This window comes from Diabrotica undecimpunctata, chromosome 2, assembly GCF_040954645.1.
Source record: "Diabrotica undecimpunctata isolate CICGRU chromosome 2, icDiaUnde3, whole genome shotgun sequence".
NCBI lineage: Eukaryota > Metazoa > Arthropoda > Insecta > Coleoptera > Chrysomelidae > Diabrotica > Diabrotica undecimpunctata.
Genome location: NC_092804.1, coordinates 116,658,266 through 116,685,456, shown reverse-complemented (window position 1 = coordinate 116,685,456; position 27,191 = coordinate 116,658,266). Strand labels below are relative to the sequence as shown.

The 27,191-nt window shown below is 32.6% G+C and overlaps 1 protein-coding gene and 1 long non-coding RNA gene across 2 annotated transcripts in view; one reads left to right on the top strand and one right to left on the bottom strand.

Moving 5' to 3' along the window:
- Positions 1–296: 296 nt before the first annotated feature.
- Positions 297–26,787, top strand: LOC140434807 (uncharacterized). The gene is made up of 3 exons (XR_011950089.1): positions 297–530; positions 5,114–5,337; positions 26,640–26,787. It is a non-coding gene; the product is annotated as an uncharacterized lncRNA (long non-coding RNA).
- The window catches only part of LOC140434806 (UDP-glucosyltransferase 2-like), a 31,871-nt gene continuing 10,963 nt past the window's right edge, over positions 6,284–27,191 (bottom strand). Inside the window, exons 3-5 of the mRNA XM_072523336.1 lie at positions 17,215–17,437; positions 14,781–15,000; positions 6,284–11,203 (exon numbers count right to left, since the gene is read on the bottom strand). Coding sequence (XP_072379437.1) covers positions 10,906–11,203; positions 14,781–15,000; positions 17,215–17,437 — 741 coding nt within the window. The 3' untranslated portion in view covers positions 6,284–10,905. The remainder of the gene's footprint in view (positions 11,204–14,780; positions 15,001–17,214; positions 17,438–27,191) is intronic.

Here is a 27,191-nt window from a genome sequence, read left to right as displayed (position 1 = left end):
ACTATGTTATCGCCTTGTCCTATACAAGTGTTGAACCATTTATTATTTGTATAGTAGCTTGCAGGTGGCAGAATCATAACATGATCTTTGTTTGGAATGGGATAGATTTTATAGGTAGTATAAGGAATTTCATGGAGTATAGGGATTTTAATTATTATGAGCATTGTATTTGAAGTTACACAAACTAACGTTTTTGTTGATTCTATAAGTTCGTAAGGGTGTTCATTACTATTGGGAATTGAATTTCTGGGATAAATTTTGAGAAGGTTCTCTTTAAGGTTTATTATTTCCTTTAAAGTGAATAATTCTATATTAGAGATATTAAGTTCAGATAAAGTAATGGTTCTTATAAGTTTCATTAGAAATTCGTTTATATTTTGGAGATTTATTATCTCGTTGTGTAGAATGATATAGCTGTCAAAATCAGCTGATAATTTGTTGAGTGCAGATATGAGAATTGAATTATCAGAATTCAGTTTTTCTAAAAGTTTATCGAATCTCGTGTTAAAAGAGTTTCCATAAGATATTTGGTTATTAATTTTTTTTATGATTTCGTTTTGTTTATTTTCTAAAGAGATTATGTGTGATTTTAACAAGTCTAAGTCAGAGTCGTCTGGATTTTAACCGTTATTCGGAATCTGAAGATTGAGTGGATGGACCAGGGCGAGGATTGTCCTGTGAAAAATTTGTGTCTTGAGTAGATTTGTCTACATGTTTTCGTATTCGTTTTACATATTTAAGGTGAGTGCTTGTTAAATTTTGTTTATCTGTTTTACCGATTATTTTTGTTTTGTCTTGCGTTTCTGGATGAATAGTGGAGAAAGGGGCTTGTAATTTGGACTTATGTTTTTTCTTAGAAACATATAGGGATTTTGTAAGGTCTATTTCCGGAATATCTTCGGCATTTTCGTTTTGTCTATCTAAGAGTTGTTGTCTTTTTTGTTTTTGTTTATTATATAGTTCTGCAATAAAGGGTTGGAGTTCTTCTTTATGTCTTTGATTATATGTTTCGTATATCGGAAGATCAAAGTCGAAATGTATTTCTTCTGCATAGGGTCCGTACAGAATTGAGAACGGGGAATAATCTGTGGAACTGTGGATTGATTGGTTGTAAATAAGAATGGCGTGTGTTAGAATGTCATCTAACGAATCATTTGGATTTTGGGCTTGTAAGGTCCTAAGTTTTTCAATAAGAGTTGAATGAAAGCGCTCTACTGGAGAGCTTGAGGAAGAATTGTTTACTGTTGTAAAATGTATTTCGATTTTGTGGATATTTAGGAATTCTTTAATGACTGCGGAATTAAATTCGGTGCCGCTGTCGCATACAATCTTTTTTGGGTAATTGTGGTGCGAAAAGTAGTGTCTTAATTTATTTAGTATGGAAATGGAAGTTTTGTCGGTGAGCTTATAGCATTGACCGTATTTGGAAAAAGAATCTATTATTGTGAGATACAGGTTTTTATTGCAGTGGAATAGATCGATATGTAGTATATCAAAAGGTTTTTGACCTAACAACGGTCCTAATTGGGGAAGTTTATAAGGGCGTCGTTCGTATTTATTTTTTAGGCAAATTTCGCATTTATTGATAAAATTAGAAATAGTTGTCTGCATTGAGGGCCAATAAAATTTTTGTTTTAAATGTTTGTAGGTTTCAATTATTCCGTTGTGATTTTCTACGTGATATTTCTTTATGCATTCTATTTGTTGGTTTTCTTCTTCTATGTCCTGAAGTAGTATATTGCAAAATATTGCTTTGACTGTGGAATTTATTTTTTCTTTAAAATAGTTACAGATAAAAGGTCTAAATTCGTGAGGGATTGTTATTGCAAATTTTTGATTTGGTCTAAGGATATTTTGGAAGGTATTTGCTATTTCTGTTTTCCAATTATTTGTCAAAGTGACAGTGTAACGGTGTTTGTTAAAAATTCTTTTGTATTTAATTTCAAAATTATTTGACTCTGGTTTAAAAATAATTTGGTTTGAGGATAAATTAATTGGTTCAGGTGAAATCTCTATTCCAGTGATAGGGTTCTCAACTGATGTATGTTGTGTGTTAGTACTGTTTTGTAAGTTGTCAAAATCGGCAAGGAAATCGTCTATGTCGAAATTGTCGGGTGGTTCAGCACATTCTGAATTCGGGGGTTCAGCACATTCTGAACTCGAGCTTAGGGCATTTATTTGGACTCGGCTAAGAGCATCAGCAACTTGATTCTCTTTGCCTTTTTTATATTTAACTTCAAAATCATATTCTTCTAGTTTAAGTCTCCATCGGGCTAATCTAGAAGTGGGGTCTTTAATTTTGTAGATCCATACGAGAGGATTGTGATCTGTTTCTACGGTAAATTTTTGGTTGTATAAATACATACGGAAGTGTTTACAAGAATCTAGTATGGCTAAAAGTTCTTTTTCAATAGTGGAGTAGTTTCGTTCTGCGGAATTTAGAGTTCGAGAATAGTAGGCAATAGGGTGATTATTTTGAGATAATACTGATCCTATAGCTATATTAGAGGCGTCTGTAGTCAGTACAAAAGGCTTTTCGAAGTCTGGATATTGTAAGACTGGAGAATTAGTTAACAATTGTTTGCATTTTGCAAAACATTCTAAATAATTTGGATTTGTGGGGTCGATAGTTGCTCCTTTTCGAGTACATCTCGAAAATGGGGACGTTATTTTTGCAAAGTTGGGTATGAATCTTCGGTAGTAACCGATTAAACCAAGAAATGATTTAATTTCTTTTACTGTTTTTGGTAGAGGATATTTTTGTATAGCTTCGATTTTTGCTGGGTTAGGTTTGATTCCTTCGGTTGTCACTACGTGACCTAAGAAAGAAACTTCTTTCGTGAGAAACTCAGATTTGTCTAAGTGAATTTTTAAATTATTTTTTCTGAAAGTGTCAAAAATAGTCGCAATATGAACTAAGTGTTCTTGCAGTGACTTGGAAAAAATAATGACATCGTCCATGTAGACGAAGCAAAACTTATGAATAAAGGGCCTAAGAATATTGTCCATTAACCTTTCGAATGTTGCTGGGCTATTCTTTAAACCAAAGGGCATACGTAAAAATTCAAAGTGACCATGCGGAACTGAAAAGGCTGTTTTCCGAATAGAATCCGGATGAACATCAATCTGATGGTAACCTTGAGCTAAATCTAATGTTGTGAAATAACTGGCTTTTCCTAAGTTATCCAGTATCTCATCTATCTGAGAAAGTGGGTAGCGATCACTTTCAGTATGATCATTGAGCTTCCTGTAATCAATTACTAATCTAAATTTTTTCTGACCTGAGGCATCAGCTTTTTTTGGTACTATCCAAACTGGAGCTGAGTACGGTGAAATTGACGGTCGAATTATCTTATTATCTAATAAATTATTTATTTGTTTTTTTATTTCTTCCTGCATTGCTTTGGGATGCCGAAATCCCTTTACATAAATTGGATTTTCATCCTTAGTTTTAATTTCGTGTCTAACAGCTGACGTGAAAGTTAAATTTTTGTTTTCGTCGTAAAATACGTCTTTAAATTTTTTGCAAAGACTTATCATTTTATATTTTTCTTCGTTATTTAAGTGCGAAGTACGGATTTTATTTTCATTAAAATGCGTCGTTGGAATTTTTATTATATTATAATTACAAAAGTTCTCAACTTCAATTCTCTTATTAAATTTCATAGGCATAGGTAAGTCGAAAGTGTCTAGAAAGCCGTTTTTTGCAACGTGAATAGAATGGGGAATTTTGATACCTTGAAAGTGTCTTTCGCGCAATAAAACTTCGCCATTATGAACGCTTACTGGAATTTTTTGGTATAAAGTTTCAAATGGAATGCTAACGTGAGGATTCTCAAAGGTTAAAGTATGAGTTGCGTAGCTAATTGTGGCGTGGAATCTTTTCAGATCGTAAGTTCCAAGGAGGATATCAAAGTATTGACTAAAATCAGCAATTTTTACGTCGAATGTTTGTGGAATTCCATATTCTAGGAATAGTGGCGTCTTAATATTTAAGTCGTGCTTGGAAGTAATTTTCATTGACGTTAGCGAAAAAGGTTTTCGATAAATATGATTTTTATCAAATAGTTTGAGAGCTCGCGGATTTAAAATTGAATGGGAACCGCCGGTATCGATTAAAACGCGTAGATGTGTTTTGGGTGTAACGAAGCAGGGTAACCCAGGGGAACTTTCAATATTATGTAGGTTTATACAGGGGGTGGATGATCGTCTAACGGGATGGCTTGAAAATCCTGATGATTTTCATCATGCAAATCGGGCTCTTGTTCGGATTCGTAATTTTCGAAATCATTTTCGAAATATTGGGTATCATTTGAGTCTATGTGAAAATTGTGGCTTCTATTAGTTGTAATTGTCATGGGTTGATGGTTTCTGGTTGTGGTAGTTTGAACACCGCTCATTGGAGTAGCAAAATTTGGTTGGGGTCGAGGAGCTTTATATTTATTTAATCTTTGTTGGTTGTTTTTCGGAACATTGTTTCGTTGGAAGGATTGATTTTGTTCGTGAGAACTGAAATTTTGTCTCTGAGGAAAATTATAGTTCTGTTGTGGAGTGAAGTTAAAATTGGGTTCTGTGTTGTGAGTTGAAGGTCTCACATAATTTGAATGCGTGGGTTGGAAGTTTGAGTATGTGGGTTGGAAGTTTGTGGATCTTTGATTATTCGAAGATTGATAGGGTTTATTTTTGAGTGGGGCCTTTTTGTTTTGTTGGCTCTTAAGGAAGTTCATGTATTGTTGTTGATTTTTGTGGTTATCGTAGGCAATACACTTTTGAAGGGCTTCTTCTAGGGAATTTAATTCAAAATGCGATAAGTATTCGCAATAAGGCTCGTTGATTCCGGTACAGAAAGTTTTGAGGGCAATGTTTTTGAAGTATGGAGTTTTAAATGTGACTGTCGCGGGATTATCGTTTAGGGTGATGTGTTGGAGTAAATCGTTCAGATTTGTAGTTATTCTCTGATGATAATTGTCGTAGGATTCACTATGTTTTTGGACGGTAGTGGATAGTTGTGTTACTAATATGTCTTCGGAACGTCTGTCTCCGTATTTAGTTAATAACGCTGGACGAATTTCTGTCCAATTGGTTTTATTAGAATGGTTTAAGAAATTTCTAGGTTCTCCTTTAACTCGAGATACGATATGGGAATTTAAGATAAATTCTTGGGACGGATTTAAATCTTGGGTGCCTAAGAAAACTATTAAATTATCTACTGCTTTGATAAAGGTGGAGAGGTTGTCTCCAGAAGAGAATTCGGGCAGAGTTGAGCAAAGGCTAGCAATATCGCTATTGGTCATCGGCATTTTGGAACGTAATTTAGATGCAGGCTTAGATTTAGAGGTTTGTAGATTTCTTTTTATTTTTAAATTTAAATTGTCGAATAGTAAACTTAAATTTTCGATACTATTTTGGGAAATATCATTCAATGTACTCATAAAATATATGCAAAAATATAAATGCAAGTATATATAAAAATTCGTTGAAGTAAAATGTTATAAATAATATAAATTCAATAAACAATAAATAATAAATTCAATGTAAATGTTTAAGAATTCAATTAAAATAATAAATGCTCATAAACAATGGTAAAGAAAGGAAAAACTTACGCAAGGATGATCGTGTTTGATTTCCAATACATTTTTCTCTTTTACCAGGTTCTTCAGGATTTCATTAAACTAATGTAGACCAGGAAACGACTATGTTTCTGTATGAAATATCCTGTGGTTCGCAGCGCCAGAAATGTTTCTTCAACGTCGATATTCCCAAAAAAAAATCTTTATTTCGAAAATAAGTTACAATTTTTGAGAAATTCTACAAACTACTACATTTAATGATTTAAAGTTGACTATTGAAACATAATAATTACAATAATAATAAAAATATTGATTTCTTCCTATTTATAACGTCGGATATCGGAATCTGCTGATTCTTAATAGTAAGGGAGCTTATGGCTACATTTCTATATATATATATATATATATATATATATATATATATATATATATATATATATATATATATATATATATATAAATAAGAAATACTTGAAATTAGTGAGTAGATATAAACAAACAACACACTTTATTAGGACTGCAGTCAGAAGTTTGGCCGGGATGTTAAAGAAACACTCTTTTGACTTTTTGTCTAGCTTTCGGAATTATTTTATTCGTTTTCAAGACACTGTAATATAGATAAAAAGAATATGTTAATATTTACAAAATATCACAATTCATCAGTGTAACTTACTAGTCATTGAAATTATTTATAAATAGCATTGACACTCAACATTAATAACACAAATATAAAATAATGGACAAAATACATACTAAATTTAGGTAAGGTAGTAAGACTTAATTTATGACATCTTTTGATGGTGTGTTTTAACTCTGATACATAGAGAGCATTGACACTCAACATTAATAACACAAATATAAAATAATGGACAAAATACATACTAAATTTAGGTAAGGTAGTAAGACTTAATTTATGACATCTTTTGATGGTGTGTTTTAACTCTGATACATAGAGAGCAAATAGAAAAAACCTTATTATTATTTACCCTCTACATATACACGTCATAATATACCTATACATAACATGTTGCATACCATTAAGACAGGTTTTAAAATTAAAAAGTAAAAGTACCCGTGATGGGCCTCTTGGTTCTTGAAAAGAAATACAATATTAAGAACACCTAATTACATTTTAATCATATTGTTTTTTTCTCGAATACAGTCAGTCTTCATTCGGTTAGTCGGTATTTGGCGTTTTAATTTTTAAAGTTTTAGTTTGATGTCACTGATTAATAAGTTATGATCTGAGGGGACATCTGGTCCAAGTAGTGTTTTAGTTATCTTGATTGAATCTCGGTATCTTTCAGTCATTGTTATGTAATCGATCTGATTTCTTATGATGTTGTTTTTAGTATCTGGTGGCGACGTTCAAGTGTATAAACGACGCTTAAGTAGCTTGAATAATGTAATTGTCACACATAAACTGTTTTTTATGCAGAATTCTACAAAAGGATCTCCTCTGTCATTACGTTGTCTACAGTACCGTAAGTTGTCTCTAAGTCCAAAATTGCCTACAATGTTTTCTTGTCTACCTTTTCCTACTTTGGTATTAAAGTCCACCATTATTATATTCATGTCTTTATTTTTCAGCTGATTTATTACCATCTTTATATCATCAAAAAATTTTTCCAAATCATCTTCACTACTGCTCGCTGTGGGGGCATAAATTTTGACCAGATTAATATCCATTGGCTTTGATAACTCTGTCCGAAATATAACTTATAGATTTAATAGAACTAGATACTTCTTTATTTACAATGAATGCCACGCCATTCCGGTGGTAATTGCTTTCTTCTCCGGAATAGAATACGTCGTGGTCTATGTTACATTTTACAGTCCCCGACCAGCGCATCTCGCTTTTGACAAGAACTGGTATATTGAACCTTATCATTTCGAGTACTTTGTTTTGATTCTTACCGGACTCATAGAGACTTCTCACATTCCATGTGCCTATTCACATACCTAATTTTATTTTTATTTCTTTTCCATTGTCACAGGTATTTTGCTGGATAAGGGCCTGGGAAGCTCTGTGTGCTTGTCTTCTCCTGCCAGATCTTGGTGTCCAAGGACCATGATCAGTATATTTTTGCCTAACATATGTCAGTGCCATTATGAATGAACTATGGAGTAATAATGGGGTGGTTTCCCGTTGCCTTCCCTATCGCAGTACCACAACCATTGAAACTGCTCCAGACATGCTTATGGTAGTCGAGTTTCAAGCCGATCCAGGATCATTTCCTCTTGCGCTTTAAGCTGGTAATGATGATCGATGCTGCCCTTCATCAAGGAGGGATATAAAAAAGGTAAATCGATGGGACATGTTGTCTCTCAGTGAGGAGTTTAGAGTAAAGAATAAACGCTCGCGCAGACAAGGTCGCTTCTCTGAAGTAGACCTAGTCTTTACTGATATCGTAGAAAACTGTCTTCCCGCTACCCTTTCTATCCTGCACACTAATTGACAAGCTGCTACCGATATGGTTACTTTTATTATCATCATCCAGCCTTCATTTATTACGTCCACTGCTGGACATAGGCCTCCCTTAAACTCCTCCATTCTTTACGATCTTGTGCCCTTTGTTGCTAATTTTTGGTGATACGCCTGATGTCGTCAGCCCAACGTGTAGGTGATCTTCCGTTACTACGTTTGTCTGTTCTTGGCCTTCAATTTGTAATTTTGCTCGTCCATCGTCATGTATTCTCGCTACATGACCTGCAGAGTTCCATTTTAGTTCCGCTATGCATTCCACAACATCAGATATACTCGTCCTTCTTCGCAGATCTTCGGTTCTTATTCGGTCCCGCAACGTCACTCCCAGCATAAACCGTTTTATTCGTTTATGTGCCATACTCAATTTCGAAGCGGTAGTCTTGGTTAGCCCGACTGAAGGATAAGCGATGGAACCACGAAATACAACAGTGGAGGCCATGGTTAGGAAAGAGAAGCAGAGGAAGACCACAAATGAGAAGGGCTAATGACATTAAGAAGATCGGAGGATACAACTGGAAGCAAGTGGCGCAAAATAGAAGACACTGGATTGATTTGGGGGAGGCCTATGTCCAAAGTTGGATTACTTAAGGCTGAAGAAGAAGAAAGTCTTGGTTAGACTCATAGTTTCTGCCCCATAGGTCATGATCGGTAATACGCATTGGTCAAATACTTTTTTTGAGGCTAATTGGTATGTTGGCCCTAAGTGTGTCTTGCAGTTTTTCAAAGGCTGCCTACGCTAAAGTTATTAGTCTTTGGATTTTGCATGTTTGGTTATCCCTGCTAATTCTTATTTGATGATCCAAATACGTATATTTCTTCAGTAGTTCTATCACTTTGTCTTGAATAGTTAAATAGTTATTGGGGACCATATTTGTCTTAAACTTAGTTTGAGTCAAGTTCATTCTGAGGCCCACCTTTTCAATTTCATCTAAGAAACGGGGATGGTTAAGCTTTTCGTCATCTATTGTTACTCCTCTATGGTCCTAATTAGCCATCTTATTCTTGCCTTATCCCAGTGTCTTTACTGTATGGAGGTGATCATTGGCACTATAATTTAATCGGCATTCTGCCTGCTCTCGGTTGGTAGAAATCTAATTTTTTTCTCCAATCTTGATGTCACTAACCGATTGAAGAGCTTGTATATGTGGTTTAACAAGCCAATAGGTCTACAATTTTGTAGGTCCGTTTATCTCCTTTTTTATGCAAAAGGATGGTTATAGCATTGTTCCATTCTTTGGGCACCTCTCTTTGCTGCAAACATAGATTAAACAGTTTCCTTAATTTATTTAATAGCATATTTCCTCCACTTACGATAGCTTCTATTAAAATTCCATCCTCTCCTGGGGCTTTGTTATTTTTAATTTTTCTTAACGCTTGTCGAATCCCATCTACCTTTATCTCTAGCATTAGTTCGGAATCTTGATTCACGATCTTCTTTTAAATGGCTGTTGGTATTCCTGTTTGACCTTCTCGTCTACTTCCATATAATTCCTCGTAAAACTCTTCGACGAGCTGTATTAACTCGTCTCTACGTGATATTATTTAATTTTGCTTGTTTCTTAATTTAATGAATTTCACATTCGTTAGCTTCCTAAGTAGAACTTTTAGGCTGTTATTTCCTGTATAGTACGTTTAATATTATCGGTTTTAAATTTCTTTAAATCTCTACTGACTGCCTTCGAAGCAGTTTTATTTATTTCTCTTAGAGTGTGGCTGTTTGCATTCTTATCGCTGGTATATGGTTACTTTCTGAAGTGTAAATCATCTGCAACACATGTGTTCTGGAAACGGTACCTTGGTCTTAGCAATCCGTGACTTGAATACAACTCACAACCGTAAATGAAGGAAAAAATATTTTTTTAAAGGTGATTTTTAAGGTAGCGAATTTTTGGAGTAAATAATCTAAAAAGAAATGAGGCCTGAAATAAAAGAAAATTGCTGTTAATGTGTTTACAATGTGAAGTGTTAATAGAGAATACAGTTTTTTTAACTTACGGGGTTTATTACTACACACATAGCCTTCGCCAGTTTCCTTATTTTGTTACCCCGTAGTTTTTTCAGTCTTTTCTTTAATTTTTTTTAAATTGCTCTTTTAGTTGTATTGGAGACTATCTTTTACAGCTTCACTTTTTTTAGAAAGTAGTTAAATTTAGAGTGTTCCAAAGAAAATAATACAATATTTCGGTCATGCAATGAGACATCCAGAGAGGTATAACTTTCTACACCTCATAATACAAGGTAAGATCACCGGAAGGAGAGGCCCGGGCCGACGAAGAACATCCTGGCTCCGAAATCTCCGAGAATGGTATCAAGAGACCACCGCTAATTTATTTAGAGCCGCCTTCTTCTTCTTCATGTTCCGCTCCTATCGGAGATTGGAAATCATTCTGGCAATTATAATTTTGTTGGTTACGCGCCTGAATAGTTCAATTGAACTGCATCCAAACCATTCACGGAGATTGCGTAGCCACGAGATTTTACGTCTACCTACGCTTCTTCTGCCTTTGATTTTACCCTGCATTATATTCCTTAGTAGTTCGTATTTATCACCTCGCATGATGTGCCCCAAGTATTCCAATTTCCTGATTTTTATGAAATTTAAAACTTCGCATTGTTTTCCTAGTAAAGCCGCTTAGAGCCGCCGTAAAGTTATTATTGCCAATATGATCGCCAACGTTCGATAATCGGACAGAGTACTGAAAGAAGAAAAAAAGGAAATAATAAACTCATACAGATACAAGGTTATTCTGACTTAGTAAATAAAAGTACATAATACTTTTATCGATTTCAATATATTTTAATTCATTTTATCCCGTAAAAACAAAACTATACTAAAATACTATTTGTCTATTTTAACTTTTTGTTCTCTCTAGATTTTTGTTTTCTACTGGTTTTAGTGCACAATTTAACAAGAAACTTTGTAAGTAACTTTAATATATACAAAAAAGTTAAAGTAACTATTAGCACAACACACATTACATCTAATAATAAATATTCGATCCAAGATATGTCTGCAATAGGACTCCTTAAATGAGTGGTACCTTGATATCGAATAACATATTCTATCCACCACATAGCTCTATCAAGTGAATTCATCGGTTGATCTGTCCACATTTGTCTCAAACGCTCCATATTTTTTTTATACCTGTAAAAAAATTGAAAACAAGATAACATTTATTTTTATCATGCGTAAAGTTTTGATTTTCCATTAATATTTAGTTTGTTCATAGGCGTAGCTACTAAGTTTTTTGCAAAGTTTTTATAAACACAATTTGTATAATACAAAAAATTATACTTTTCACCTCGTGTTTGAGGTAGATATTCTATACCTTAAAGTAATATTAAAAAAAACGTGTAGAAAACCAAGAGGTAGATAAGGAATAGATACAAATTATATTCCAGCCAATAAAGGACGAAATCATACACGTGGTCACTTATGTTACTGTATCATTTAACTGTCCCTATGAGTTTTACAAAGACGCGTGTCAGTAGCGGCGAATTTATTTTGTATTCGGTATAGCGGCATATTTGTATGGTATACTTACAACACATAATTAAAACCAATATGTTTTATAAAAAACGTTAAATGGAGTATTAAAAACGAAATCTAATAATATCAATATAATCTAAAACATTTTCGGTAGCATTCAGGAATTCCATCTTCTGAGCTTTTCTTGCTGTTCTGTCAATATATTACCTCCTTTATCTCTTCACATCTTTTGTTTAAAATATTTTCTGCTTTTATTGAGTTTCTGATAAAATTTTCTAATCTCTATTGCCTTACTTTGTTCTTGTAGTTCTTTGTTCATATTTTCTCTCTCCTTTCTGAGGTGGATTTTCTTTCCTTCTTTACGTAATTATTTCTATTCCTTCTTTGCTTGTTCTGTGCCCCTGTTGCATCCGTAAATATGCTCTGTTTTTTATTTCTGTTATAATCTGATTTTTTTCCTCAAAACAGTCATTCACTCTTGTTAGTAATTCTAGTCTGTACCCTTCTCACTCTTCATTTTTGTTTTTGTTTTAGTCTGTTTTCTAGTTTGATGTTAATATTTTGTTTATATTCTCTATTTTTGTGCGTATATTTGAGTGCTCCTGCATTGTATCATTTAGTTTAGAACCTACTTAATTTTTAAATTTACCTGGCCCTTACCCTACTTTTAATTTTCAATTGGTGTCTTGAGTTTTCATTAGCAAGACCTGTCATATTTACTGTAAGTCCGTCTGGTGATTTCTAGGTGCTTTTATATATATTTTCAAGCAAAGTTATACAATTGATTCCAAAAAAAATTACTATGAAAAAAAAGGTGACATTTTTAAATTTTTTTGACGGTATTTTCAGTTTTTTATTGGCGCTGACAAAATAAAAGTATTTACTTCATTGTGTAGTTGCAGCAACAGTTGATTTAGCTGCTAATTTATCTTTACATTCATCTGTTGTATCTTTATTTTGCTGTGTAAACACATTTCGACATAATGTCAGGACATCGAATAATTCCGCTATGAAATAGACTAATTCGGTTATTTTGAGACTTAATAGAATTAAATTTTTCTCAGAAATAAACTTCGAATCTTATTTTATAAACAGATCTCCATCTAAACTCAGATCTTTATCTGAGAAAGAAACTGGAACTGGAACTGAAACTGGAACTAAATCAAGAAATATAATTTAACGACCTACACTGCGAATCTCTAATTCCTTTAAAATAAAGTTTTTTTTTAATTATTGATGGAAATGCAAAAACGAGTAACAAAAAGATTGCTTTGTAGGTAATATACTACAAAAATTTCTCAGTAGAAAGCGTTCAGCAACTTTTATCACAAAACCGTTTGGTATGGTCTGAAAGAAAACTTACTTTTATTATTTATATTTAAGTAAGTGAAGAAATTAACAGACGGATATATCTGGCAAATAGAGCCTATTATGGATTAAAAAAAATTACACAACAAGCCTAGTTACAAAAAGAACGAAACTAGTGATATACAGAACTCTTATCAAGCCCATCCTCACCTACACTTCGGAAACATGGACGATGGCAAAGAGCGATGAAGAACGCTTAAGATGCATTGAACGTAAAATGCTCCGGCATATCTACGGAGGTGTACAAGAGGGATTATGGTGTAGACGCTATAATTTCGAACTTTACCGCCTGTATGACAAACCTGATATTATTAGGTCCATCAAAATAAACCGGCTGCAGTGGTTAGGTCACATAGAGAGAATGAATGAGATGGAGCCGCCATAACATATTTATAACCAAAGAATATATGGAGTGAGAAGGACAGGCAGACCCAGAGCATGATTTAAGGATCAGGTGGAGAAAGACTTGAGAATGTTGGGAGTATCAAATAATCATTCCAAAAAATAGTCAAGCATATAAGTTACAAAAAAAATTTAAATTAATTTAATGCTTTTTGATAAACAATATTTTAATTTTTTTACGGTGCATAAATATACAACAATGATGCTTTTTCGACGCGCGCATAATTGTCCAACAATTTGAAAACAATTTCAACACTTCTTTGTATTTTTCCTTGATGATCGTTGCCTTAATAACAATATTATTTGGCCTTTTCACAGTCAGTCTCGTTCCATGGTACATTCGAGGTTGATTAATGTAACGCAGCACAATAACAACTAATTCTACTTTTAATTCTAAATTGTTCGGTAGGAGTTTATTCGATTTCAGTGGGTTCAAAAACTCACGCCATCCCGATTTATAACTGTGTCAATTAATTTAAACGAAAACAACTTTCCAGGAAGGAAATTCAGAATGGTATTCAGATCATCGAATATATATATATAATATATATATATATATATATATATATATATATATATATATATATATATATATATATATATATACACTTGAGTGCAAAATAATCGACTCAAAATTATTTTTCGAAAGTACGTCTCTTGTTTCAATCTAAAAAGTGTAAATTTAAAAATATTTAGTGTATAATTAATAACCTCGTTATTGAGTTTTAAAAAAGTTTTGTTTTTTGGTGAATCCGATTACTTATTACAAGTAAATTGTCTAATTTAGAGTTTTCAAAAACCGTATACAGGGTGAAATTTTTGATATGAAAAAAACGAACCAATTTTATAAAGCCGGGTCTGATTTTTTTTAGTTTGAACAAATAAGTTAATTAGGTAGTAGTAGTGTAACGTTTGGTAAAATGTGAAATATATCTAACTCACAGTTCAAAAGATATGACGAATAGATATTTTAATCAAAATAAAAATTTACAACTCACCTTGTATATTAATAAACAATGGGAGCAGACACTTTTTATTTGTTATAAGTCATTTGTTATTCCTCATAGGAGCTTCAGAAGAAGAACCAGGGTGACTGGTGTCATCGAAAGGATAGCCAGACTCAAACGAAGATGGGCAGGACACAAAGCTAGAATAACATATGGGCGATGGACAAAGAGATTATTTGAATGGAGACCAAAGGAACATAAGAGAAGCGTTGGTCAAACATCTATATGATGAGCTGACGATTTAAGAAGACAAAATAAAAACTGGATGAGTATGTCACAAGATAGATGGGGTTGGTCACACAAAGAATAGGCCTATATTCAGCAGTGGACTTTTGAGGCTAGATGATAATAGAGTCATTCATACGAGGTAGGAGTATATACAGCTCCTCATGACTCACCCTGTATTTACATATTTTAAACTGACATATACTAATATACCAAATGAAAATACTTACTTGGAATTTTCGGCGATTTCAATTATAGCCTTCTTAATCTCTTCTTTTGTGACCGTAAGAAAATCAAGACTGACTGCTACTCCAAGTTCTGTCAAACGCTGTGTATTCATCTCTTGATCAGCAATGAATGGCAATGCTACAATAGGGACAGCCCTGGAGACGGCTTCTTCCAGAGATTGTAAACCGCATTGTGATACAAATGCTTTTATGTTTGGATGCGCTAAAAAATGCAAATCGTAAATATTTTGAATTAAACATAAATATTAAAAAACACAAATTAAATCTTTTATGACTGTATTATCCTGAAAATCACAGTTAGTAAGAGCTCCAACGATAACTAAGGTTATCGTCAACAAAGAATAATCAATAAAATAGATCCGAGTACTTTCTTTAGAGTACTAAGCTTTCTTAGAGTAAGAGCAGTAAAAGAAATGTTTCGGCACAAATTTTTTTATTACTTTTTTGAAACTATTACAGCTTAGCTGTTTAATATTTTTTGGTAAAATATTGTAATAGTTATAGAAGGCAATTTTTATCTGAAATATGCAATCTACAGCGATTTGTTCGTAAATAGTGACAGTTTCGCGTATTGTGCACGCGAACATCAAAATGATTTATTCAATCGGTCGCTTTTCTGTGAATTTCAGTCAGAATTTAAAATATCAACAGGGTAGGTAGCGGTATAATTTTAAATTTGATAAAGAAAGGTCGGTAATGTTCTAGATAACTAATTCCTGCTAAAATCTGATAAAATAGTTTTCTTTTTCATTTTGAAACTTATGAACTGCATTGTTGAATTGCTCCATATGATTAATACATAGTTTAGTTGTGAGTGAAATGGAGAAAAATATATTATTTTTAATGTTTCAAAGTTGACAATAACCTTTGCTTGTTGCAACCTTGCTAGTTGGCGAATAACAAATAATGATATAGGTTTTTGTTTATTTATGAGATATGAGCAGACCAGTTCAGTGGATTATCTATGATTATTTCCAATATTTTAGGTCTCTTTGTTATCTGGACCATTATGTAAATTTCTTGCAGATATAACCAAATTTTGCGTTTTATAGGAGATATATTTCAGTTTGTTTGCAGCAAACCATGTGCTAGACTTAGTAGAAATTTTCACGTAAGACATTTTTTATTATTTTTTTCTGATATAATATATGTCGTATCAGTCAAATTATTGACATAAATAATAAACAAAAGAGGTTCTAAGACCGAACCTAGTGAAGCTCCATGTTTTACGAAACGAAAATCGGAGATATCACCTTTAGACACTAGCGCCTGGTGTCTGCCACATAGGTAAGAAGTTATAAGCTTAAGAGGGATACCTCTAATTTCATAGTAATTTAAGTTGTGCTCGCTATATTAGATACCGCGTTCGTAGTAGAACGATCACCTCTGAATCCATATTGTGAGTTGCTAAAATAATTATTAGACTCAAAATAGCAATATAATTATTGTTTGATAACCTTTTCAATCACTTAGTACCAAAAGTAGAAACAATGCTAATGGGTCTGTAATTGTCAATTTTTGAAGAATCACCTTTTTTATAGATAGGTAGTACTTTTGAGTATTTTAATCTTCTTCTTCTTCTAATGGCGCTACAACACTTTGTGAGTCTTGGCCTGCTTAACAATGTTCTTCCATTCTGCCCTGTCGGATACTTTCCTTCGCCACTGCCTGATGTTCATAGTTTTAAGATCCCTCTCTACGTCGTCTATCCATCTTTTACGGGGCCTTCCTCTTGTTCTGTTTCCTTGGGGCTTTCTTAGGGGAGTATTTTAATACTTCCAGAAATACTCCAGTTTATAAAATAAATTAATAAGATGAGTGAAATATGTCAAAACTATTTGGTAAGTTTCTTTTAAGTTTGGTTTTAAGTTTTTAGTTTGGTTTTCGAGCTATTGGAGGTGAGTAATTTCTAATTTCGTCTGAAGTCATGAAAGATAATATCGTAGTCGATGATGTGACATTCGGACTTTTTCGAAAATAGGCTGATCCTCAACTGATGATTATACTTATTGTAACTGCACATAAAATTTCTCGAAGACATAACTCCCGACCAAAGCTTCTAATCACGAAAGACAATGTATAATTATTGTAAAACACCTGCTGTGAAACACTTTTTTGAGTCGAAAATTATGTAGTTGATAAAACGAAATTGTAGTCTCAATTTGAGTTTCTCAAAATTTGTAATTTAAATATATTCGCACAAGTAGCAGACTAATCATCCTCCCGATTTAGCATTCTTTTTTATCTGCCCTGTATAAGACATATTAACATTTCGCTATTCCTAGATAGCCAATCCTAGATCTCCAATCTAAAATTATATATGAGAACATTTGAAGATTAATAATTTTAAATAATTGCATTAAAAGTATGAATATATTGATTTTTTTGCTTTCATGCTAAATGTAATATCTCTTACCAAGAACATCTTTCTGGGGTAACCATTTTCTAATAATAACGTTTTTTGGCTGATTTGGCATGGTATCTGACTCAAATTTCCATAACACTTTGTAGGGTAATTCAGAAAAGGCAGCTATCAAAGTATCCCTTATTTCTTCAGGAATATTTACGCTTTGAATATTTGAGCCCAGACTAAAGTATATTACGCCCTCTTTGGATTCATCCAAGAAGTTTTTCAGATCCTAAAATAAGGTATTTAAAAACAATAACAACATTGAGTGATAAGAGTTATCTACATTTGAGTAAATACCATATTTATTGAGAATTACAATGGATTTTTCGTTTGATTTACTTGTAAAATTTGTATTTAATTAAAAAATAACTAAACCTTTAAGTATATCTAAAACTAGATCACCGCTATAATGGTGGTCGTGGTGGTATAGGCTTATCTTATTCTACGTTACTTTTTATTAGTTCGTATATGTTTTTACCAGAACCAGAATCTAGTCAAGCTCTTGGTGATGTTAGCTCTTGTTATCCAAGCTTGAATATAGGCTGAAGTAATTTATCTTCCAATTGCCTTGCTAAAAACGCCATCCATATTACGTTTAGGCAGAAGTTAGATCAATGAGGCAGATAAAAACCATTTATGACGATATAATAACTCTTTATAGTGCTATCAACTATACTAAACAAGATATACCAAGAGACTGAGAGAGCAAGTTAAACTATTACTTTAATAGTGAATCTGGAAATTTCAAAGGTGACTATTTTTGTTAACAGGGTTTTTACGTAATTTTTCCAAGCTGGTATCATCTTATCTTTTCTGGTGAAATTATCATATTAAATTTCGTGGCAGTTTTGTTAATTTCATAAAGCATTATTTAAAACTTTTAAAGTATATTCATTTAGCAAACTCCCATCTGTAAATATACGCACGTGTTGATATTCGGCCTCTCATTCGTAAAGAGGCTATTAAATATAATTTATTGCCTTAAGCCAGATTGCCTCATGTTACAGATCCAAACTTGCCAGTCTGTTTAAATTCAAATTGTAGCGTGTTGCTTTTTTATTCAAAATGTTCACTTTATTATGTATCTCTCAGTTAATGAATATTTTATTTTAGAACATTTTTCTTCAATGGAACACTAAATTTTGCTCACAATAATTAAATTTCAAAAAATTCTTACACTAATAGTTTCAAAAGTAAATATTTTTAAAAATCATATAATATACCTCAGTACGACCCTGTTTGGCTTTTACGTGCGTTTGTTGACAGATGGGAATTTGTAAAACGAATGTAGTTTAGTTGGGCTATTAATATTATATCACTTATGTAGCATATCATTCTAAGTTATTTTTTTTTTCATCCAGTATTGTTTGTTCTTCTTTTTTCATTTCTCTTACCATAATCATCCCTTCTTTTAACCATAGCCTTGCCTTAACCAAAACCATACCTTCTTTTCTTCTAATGATTTTTCAATGATATTTATGATTCTATGCACTTGATTAATTGTCGCGTGCTTATTTCTGAAGCTAAATTAATGTGTCGGAATCAAGTTTTTTGTTTCAATAATTGTTTTCTTTCTTTTGAGTAGGAGAATCTCAAATGCCTTCGACAGTACAGGAAGTAGTGGTATTGGTCTGTACGAAGAAAGTTCATTGGGAGGTTTTTCTGTTTTAGCAATCACTATGACTTCCGCTTTTTTCCATAATCTGGGTACATACATTGACTTAAAGGTAGCATTAATAAGATTAGTAAGTTACACAATAGCTTTACGAGGTAGGTTTTAGTATCTCACCAGTGATTAAATCATAGCCTGGAGCTTTTTTGGATTGATATTTTCTTTTATTTTAGTCACTACTTCTTTGGGAGATATTGGTCTTATGACTTTCTCTACTTAAACTGGTTCTTCCTAATTTTACCCATCTTCTTGGCTTTCATTTGGTTTAAACGTGGTTTCAATATGTTAAGCAAATTTGTGTGTGCTTTTTCTTCATTGCTCCTGGCCAAATTACCGTCCTTTAGTCTAATGGACGGAAAGTGGATAATTGGTCTTTTTAGTTTTTTTTTGCAGCTTTCTATAAAGAATGATCAGTTCTAATATCACTCGTTAAATTTTGTAAGTATGTATGTATTAATTGTATCATTCTTTAGTTGTTGGATATTTCTTTTGAGTTTTTGACTCACATTGTTTAATCTTGTTTTATCTTGAGGAAACCCAGTTTGTTGCCATATTCTTCCTAATTTTCTTTTATTTGTTAATAATTTTCTTATTTTCTTTCGATAATTATTTCTCTTTACTCTAGGTTTCAGCATAGAAGTGTTTTCCCATACTCCCATACAGTTTAACTTCCTCATCTAGCTGCTTTGAGTTTTGTAAGGGTATTGCCAGGTTGATTTTTGCTTCAACACGTAGTTTCAAACTTTTCCAATCCGTTAATTTATACGTTAATGTTGGAATATTATGTTTTTTAATGATCGAATCGCTTAGGGTTAATACTATGGGTAAATGATCCGAGTTCATATACCAACCATTATTAATGTCTAGGTAATTTTTTTTTTTTTTTTTATTCAGTTTGATGGCCTTGGCCGAGCCAATTAGCCAGACAAAGTCTAGGTAATTAAATCTAGAAATTTATCTGAATTATTTTTAAATAAGAAAAAATCTATTAAGGCAGGAATGTTATTTCTATCTGTAGGCCAATAGATTGGTCGATCAGTAGATATTAATTCGCACCTATGTTCGTTGATAGCCAATAGAAGTTCCTTTCCAATAGAAGCCAATAGAAGAATAAAAGTTGATAGCCAATAGAAGTGGTAATTAGTCTATAGATTGTCTCAAAGTGACTAATCTGTACAGGGTAAATGCACAACATCGATGCCGTACTTCTTTGCAAACTTGTATTAAAATAAACGTCACTTCTTACTACTTAGCCTAATCCATCTTTTGTGTTGAGGGTAGCTTAAGTACTAATGCCCACTAACGACCCTGCCTGGCTTTCTTCTGTCAGTGGTTCTCAAACATAAATAATATGTGCTACAACATACTTGGGTTAAATTAAAATAAAATAGAAATTAAGAAATGCCTTTTATTTATGTCACACAAGCAGTGTGTTTTTAATTCTACAGTATGTGCTAGCGATACAAATCATTTGTTTATAGATTTAAATAAAATCGAATAAATTAAAACTAAAATATAAAGAAACATTTCATTTATGTATTGTTTCGTTCAAAAGTTAAGGTGGGGAGGACTTTTAAAAACCACACTGTATATGTTGGCAGTAACAAAAAGTAGAAATATATGAAAATAAAACTAATAAATAAGTTGAAAATAAAAGAAATCATTGTCAATTTCCCACATTTTTTTTTCTGTTGCTATTACGTGGTTTACGTAGTTTTTCCATTTCTCTGGCGTAATGACCTCGTACGCTGCTGTAATTAAATTTCGCATTTCAGCTTCTTTAAAATTGGCGTTGCGTCCAGCTATATACCGTTTCACTTCACTCCAAACCATTTCGATGGGATTGAGTTCACAGTGATAGGTTGGAAGCATCAGGATCTTCACATTGTGCTTTTTGGGAATATTTTTTATTATGTACCTGTCATATTTTGCTTTGAAGGCCTTGACTACATCAAGTAACTCGCATTTTAGGTAGTTTTCTTCAAAAAATAGGTCCATCGACAGAAGCTATTCTTGAATATCTTTTTTTAGTGTTGAACTGTTGGTAATTTGTTCTGACTTTCTGCTGTGAAAGGAGGTCTATTACCACAACAGTTTTTCCTGCAAATTTAGTCTTAAGTTATTTTCGAATCAATCTTCGAAGGTCGGTCCATCCATTTCGTCGTGGTAGTCCTGAGTATTTTTCTCTGTCAAAAACGTGAGCTCTGCTCCATAAACAAAACCACTGGTAGATTCTGCGTGCAATAAAACGAACCGTGCACCACTAGCTGTTGTAGCTTTCAATCCTGTTGTCAGACCACTAACAAAAGCATCGTGATGAGATGTAATTGTTTTATCAGCCCATTCTTTTTTCACACTATGCCCGATATTTACCCATGATTCATCCAAATACACTATGTTGTATCCTTCTGCACGGTATTTACGAATTGCACGTAAATAACGATGACGCCATGAGATGATTTCTGGTTTTTCAATAAAAATTGAATTTCTGCCACGTTTTACAAACACAAAATCCATATCACTCAGCAAGCGATATAGCGTGGCCCGTGAAAAGTTGAGCAAAGTTTCTTAGACATTTACAACAGCTAATATGGTGTTTATTGTTGGTGGTATGTTGTCACAAAAAAATTGATGAACTATTCTACGAATTTGGCCCCTGACACCTTCATCGTACTTGTTGTCACGAGAATTACCAACTTTTCGCTTCTTGTGTCTGCTCTTTGGAGATTGTAATCCAGCATGTGATGAATATTCCTGTCGTATGCGAAACAGAGTCTTTTCGCAACAACCACTCATTTCTGGCACTTTCCTAATTACACTTGATACAGAATCATTATTATCCTGATTAAGATGATAATTAATAATATTCATTAGTATCTGCTTCTCTGAAAGTTTCAGAGCTTTTCCACGTTTCCATTGAACAATTTCCTCCATTTTGCGGTAAAAATTCGGCGTCAAATATAACAATAGCCAACAACAGAAAATAACAATAATTGCCAACAGCAAATCACAACAACAGCCGTCAACAAATAATAACAATAACAAAACAGTAACAGTACATCCAAGATGGTACAAATAATCGTAACTTGAGTATGTTTACGAAGAACAAATAAAGACTAATTAAGGCCCTGGATGTATCAAGCTTTTAAATATATTCTGTACAAGAATTACTCTAATTGCTTCTTAATTACTGAATAACTTAGATGAAAGTATTTGCAGTTGATATCAACCAAAATTACAAATTCCTTACACATTATGGCAGTAATTAGCACCGCAGGGACATAAATAACATTTTAAATTTGGCAGTTACTAGAAATTACCGGAATTATTTTAAACTTTGAAACAAATGTTTATTTAATGCACATTTTATTATACTACTGCTACTAATAAAAGATAAAAGTTAATAAGTTAATATTAGAAACAAATAATGTATAGTATTATGTAAAATTATTAGCAAACGATATTTGTAAATTACATAAAATTTAATTTGAAAGATAGACAATAGAAAACGCCATCGCTCACTGCATAAAACTGGCAACGTCTTGGCGAAATTTCCATAAGGTTAGCATTGCATATCTTACCCTGTACAGACTAGTCACTTTGAGACAAAGTATAGAGCCCCAATATTCTTTGCATTAAAGTCTCCTCTTACCATATATCTCTCTCCTAAGATATTCAAGAACTTGTTATATTGTCCTTTTTTAATGCAATGCCTAGGCAGACAATATATTGATTTAACATTGATATCACAGTTTTTAGTTCTTACAAAAAACCGTAGTCACTTGTAGATGTGAAGTTTTATACTCAGACTCTTCGTGGTGAAGTATTTTGTTTTTAATCACGATTGCACTACCTTCTTTGGCTGCATTAGCTGGGTGTATTGTGTGATACACTTTATATCCTTTGAATTGTATGTATGATTGATTTGTAAAATGTACCTCAGATATGAGGCAGATGTCAATTTTCTCGATGTCGCTAGCCATTATTATTTGGAGAATAGCATCCTTAGTGCTATTTTCCAGGCGAGTAACTCTTTTATTTGATTTTTTTAGTTCATCTAGTATGAGCTGTAGAGTTGAGTCTGATTCTTTCTCATTCTGGTTTTCCATTTGTAGATTTGCATTGGTGGTTTTTAATCGTCTTATATAATATGAAATGGTTTTTTATCGTGTCCAACACATAAAATTTCTGGATACTCTTAAAAAAGTTGGTCTGGATAAGGGTGATTTAAAGTTAATTAGTTAATTACCAACTTAGTACTGGAACCAGATTGACCGAATAAAATTTAATGACCAGTGATCTAAAGAAGTTAGAATTGGAAAAGGTTTTCGTCAGTGTTGGATCTTATCTCCGCTGTTATTCAACTTTTACAGCAACAAAATCATAACGAATGTACTCGATAGCTGAGAAGAAGGATTGACTATAAATGATATAAAAATAAACAATTGAATGTATGTCGACGATACCGTTGTAATTGCAGACATTCTGGAGAGTTTATAAGAGTTGCTTGATCGAGTTAAATCCACAAGTTCTGATTTGGGGCTTACCCTTAAATGTTGTAAAAATAAGTGATTGGTAGTCTCACAAATAAAAACATCTGAATAGCCAAAAAGTGAAACGGGGTAAATTCTACTAATACCTTGGTTGCTAGCCAAATTAAAACTGGGATTAGGATGCAAGGATCAAATAGATCAGAGCATTATTTATCAAAATGAACGAAGTTGGGTGATGCGCTGCTATGTATTAAGCATTTTGTATTATAACGTAGAAGTTTGGACTCTTACTAACGTCATGTGTAAAACAACTGCTAGCTTTTTAGATGTGCTGTTACCGTAGGATACTCAAAATATCATGAATGGACACAGTGCGAACAAAAAAGTCATTCTAAGATTAGATAAGAAACAAGAAGTTTTATCTACTATAAACAAAATGCAGGCTTGAATATTTTGGCCAGATCTTAAAATATGATAAATGTGAACTCCTAAAATTAATAATAGACGTAATTGTTTAAGAAAAGAGAGCTCCAGGTCATAGACGTACTTCCTGGCTAAAGAATCTTAGACAAATACGTATGAAGTCAGCACGAATCTCTTTAGAAAAGAAATGGTTAAAGTATAGATTTCGTTGATTAAAGCCAACGTTCGTCTTGAAGACGAAGAAGATAATAAAGAACACTTTATTTCAACATTTTATAGTCCTGTAAAAACAATGCCGATTTTTTCGGTTCGTGGGTTGTAATTAATGTTTCATTTTCCCTTGACCTTTTAATAGCTATAGAGGATCAATCAAATATTGAAGAATAATATCTTTATTGCATAGATCTGAATTAATGAAAAATATTCCGTACGATTTATTGATTTACTTGTCTACGCTGCTGCCATAATTCATGGTGTGTATGTGAACCACAGGCCATTTTAAATTTTGGTTCTAAAAAAACTGTCTTATAAGCAATAGGTAGCGCCACTAATAATTTATTTTTACTCATTTTTAGTTCAAGATTCAAAGTGCCAAATTTAACCTTGCCAAATGCCACTAATTAACGTAAATACAAGGGAATTAAAGATGTATTAGTAAATTATCTACCACTAATAATTCGCGGTTATATGATATTATGTAGTTCAATAGTTAGATTACATTTAAATGCATTTTATAACGATAATGCTAATCGTTTTACGTACATCTCGTTTAAGATAACGATAATATTTGTTTTTAACTTAGTCAATTTATTTAGATATACAGTAAATTAATTGTTATCTATAATGTGAAATCTCTTTGTTTTTATATAAATCTCAAGTAAATAATAACATAAAATGAATTATTTACAAGCAAATTGAATAACGGGATTTTAACTAAAATCCTCAAGTCTTCAACTTTGAACATTGGTGATCTTTGAACCATTTTGTGATTATCCGCCAAAATTGTAATCAGAAAGCAAATTTACGCGCAAATTTAGTTCTTGGCAAATCGCGGGACAAAGCAATGGACCATTTGATCTTTTGTTCCGTTTAAAAATTTGTGAGTTTTGCGAACCCCACTACAATATTAAAGTTGCAAGAATTACTTTTGCATAAAAATTAGTCCCCTCGATATAAGAATCGACCGGTTTCTTTATTGTTGTCAAAACATTTATTTTATAGAGTTTTAGAAGGTAGAATTTTCATTGGTACACCATGCATATAAAAATAATTAACTGTCATCTCTCCTCACCCGTTCTTTGACAATTACAAACTGTCCGTTAGCTTTAATGGCGGCTGGCAATTAATATCACAGACTTGCCTTAAATTTTCAATTTTTAATGGTTTCCACATTAAATTACATTTTTTGGCTCATTTTTTGCTAGTGCACATTTGTCTAGTTTTTTATATTTATAGCCTTCCCATATTGTAAAACTCATGAGCCGCCGTTAGGCACTGCCAAAAATGATCAGCACAAATGTAACACTGAATTGTATTTTTTGTGAGGAATATTGGTATAAATAAAAGCTCTATACAATAGAGCTTTCATTTATAGCAATATTCCTCACAAAAATTATAATAAAACGACATTCAAAAATTATTTACAAAAAACTGCCGTTTCGACATAAAAACTGAATGCACATTGTGCAAATATTACGTAAATAATGGTTATTTGGAAACAATGGAAAATATCAAAAATAATTACATTTTTTTTTAACAAAACTACTGATTCTTGCAGACGATATATTGCAAATATTCTAATTGTAGTTTTAGATAATAATTAGGTATAGTTCTCCAAGTTATAACTCTCACTACTATGATGGGTTACATGGCTCAATGCTACAATTTTTTTTCTAATTATTTTAGAATATAAAGAGGTTTTAAAAAATGCTTCAATAATTAGCATTTGTTAAGTTTAACTACAAATTCGTAAGCGCTATTACGACTTAGGTCGGTGACTCGCTGTCCGGGACATACATTTTTAGACAAGTCCAAAGTACCCCTAAAATCAGGTGGCTTAACCACATAAAGTAAAACAGAGGATGTCCCATTACCCAGGGTATCCAAAGTAAATTATAGTACAAAGCCTCCCCATTCGGTATGTTCTGCGATAGGGAGGGATGGTTGGTTATAGCTTGGTGGTCGGATAACTACCACTCCATTACGGCGTAACTGATTTGATCTTCGGACATGTGGGTCCCACTATTCCATTGAAACACACATTTCACTTGAATCTTTGGTTGTACAAAAATTGATATATGGTTATTTACTGTTAATATACGTCGTAAAGTTTTAAATGGTAATTTTTGTACCACTGTTAATTTAGATCTTGATTATCTTTATAGATTATTCAGTATCCTGAGGTATGCACCAATAACATCGGTACATATGAAAAGTTGATTTTCAAAATATAAATACATATTATTTGAATAAAAAACATAATTTTATTGGTAGATAATATTGAAAAGCATTTTATTGTAAGCTTCAACAGTATTCTTAATTTATAAAAAATGTACGTTATGCATGTTATTGTCATTAATTATACGAGAATATACAAAATGTTTGTAAATGTGTATGTATGTTTATTTGAAAATGTGTTTTGAAGTAACTACTGACTGATATCCATTTTTGGTTTGTTTGTCATTTATATAATGAATATGTGTAAAAAAATTGCATATTTTATGTAAATAAAAATAATGCATATATATGTTGTTTCTTCTCATTATAATTTAGTTCATATTATTTTTCGATTTTATTTTCTTAAATTCATAGTTGTAATTTTTAAAGTTTTGGGTAAATTTTAGTTTCCAGAAGTATGTACCCGAAAATCCGTCGGCCATTGTTGTCGCATCCGCTGCCTCTATAGATGGTTCTGATGAGGACAATATGAATGACTTTGTAATTTACGTTCTTACCCCAAGGTAAAATTATATAGTTCTTAGTAACTCTTTCTCCTCTACTAGGGGTTTCTGTAAGGCATTTTTTAATGTATTTTTAGTAGTATCGAACGAACCTCAGTTCTGTAAACATGTATAGTAAACAATAAATAGTTCAATGAAAATTGTCGTCGTATATTATTTTAACTTAATAAAATAATATTTTATAGCAAATATATCTCACGGTAAACTATTCGTGGTTCAAGACATATGTATTTGCAAAAATGTGTGCATATATATGCGTACGCTACATTAAAGCAAACCGAATAAGATGGGCGGGCCACGTACTAAGATCGAGTGACGAAAGACTCCTGAACGCCACGTTTTGGGAAAGACACGATGGCAGAAGGTCAATTGGTCGTCCAAAAAAGAGATGGAAGGACGCAGTAGCCAGTGATCTACGCAAAATGGGAATAAAGC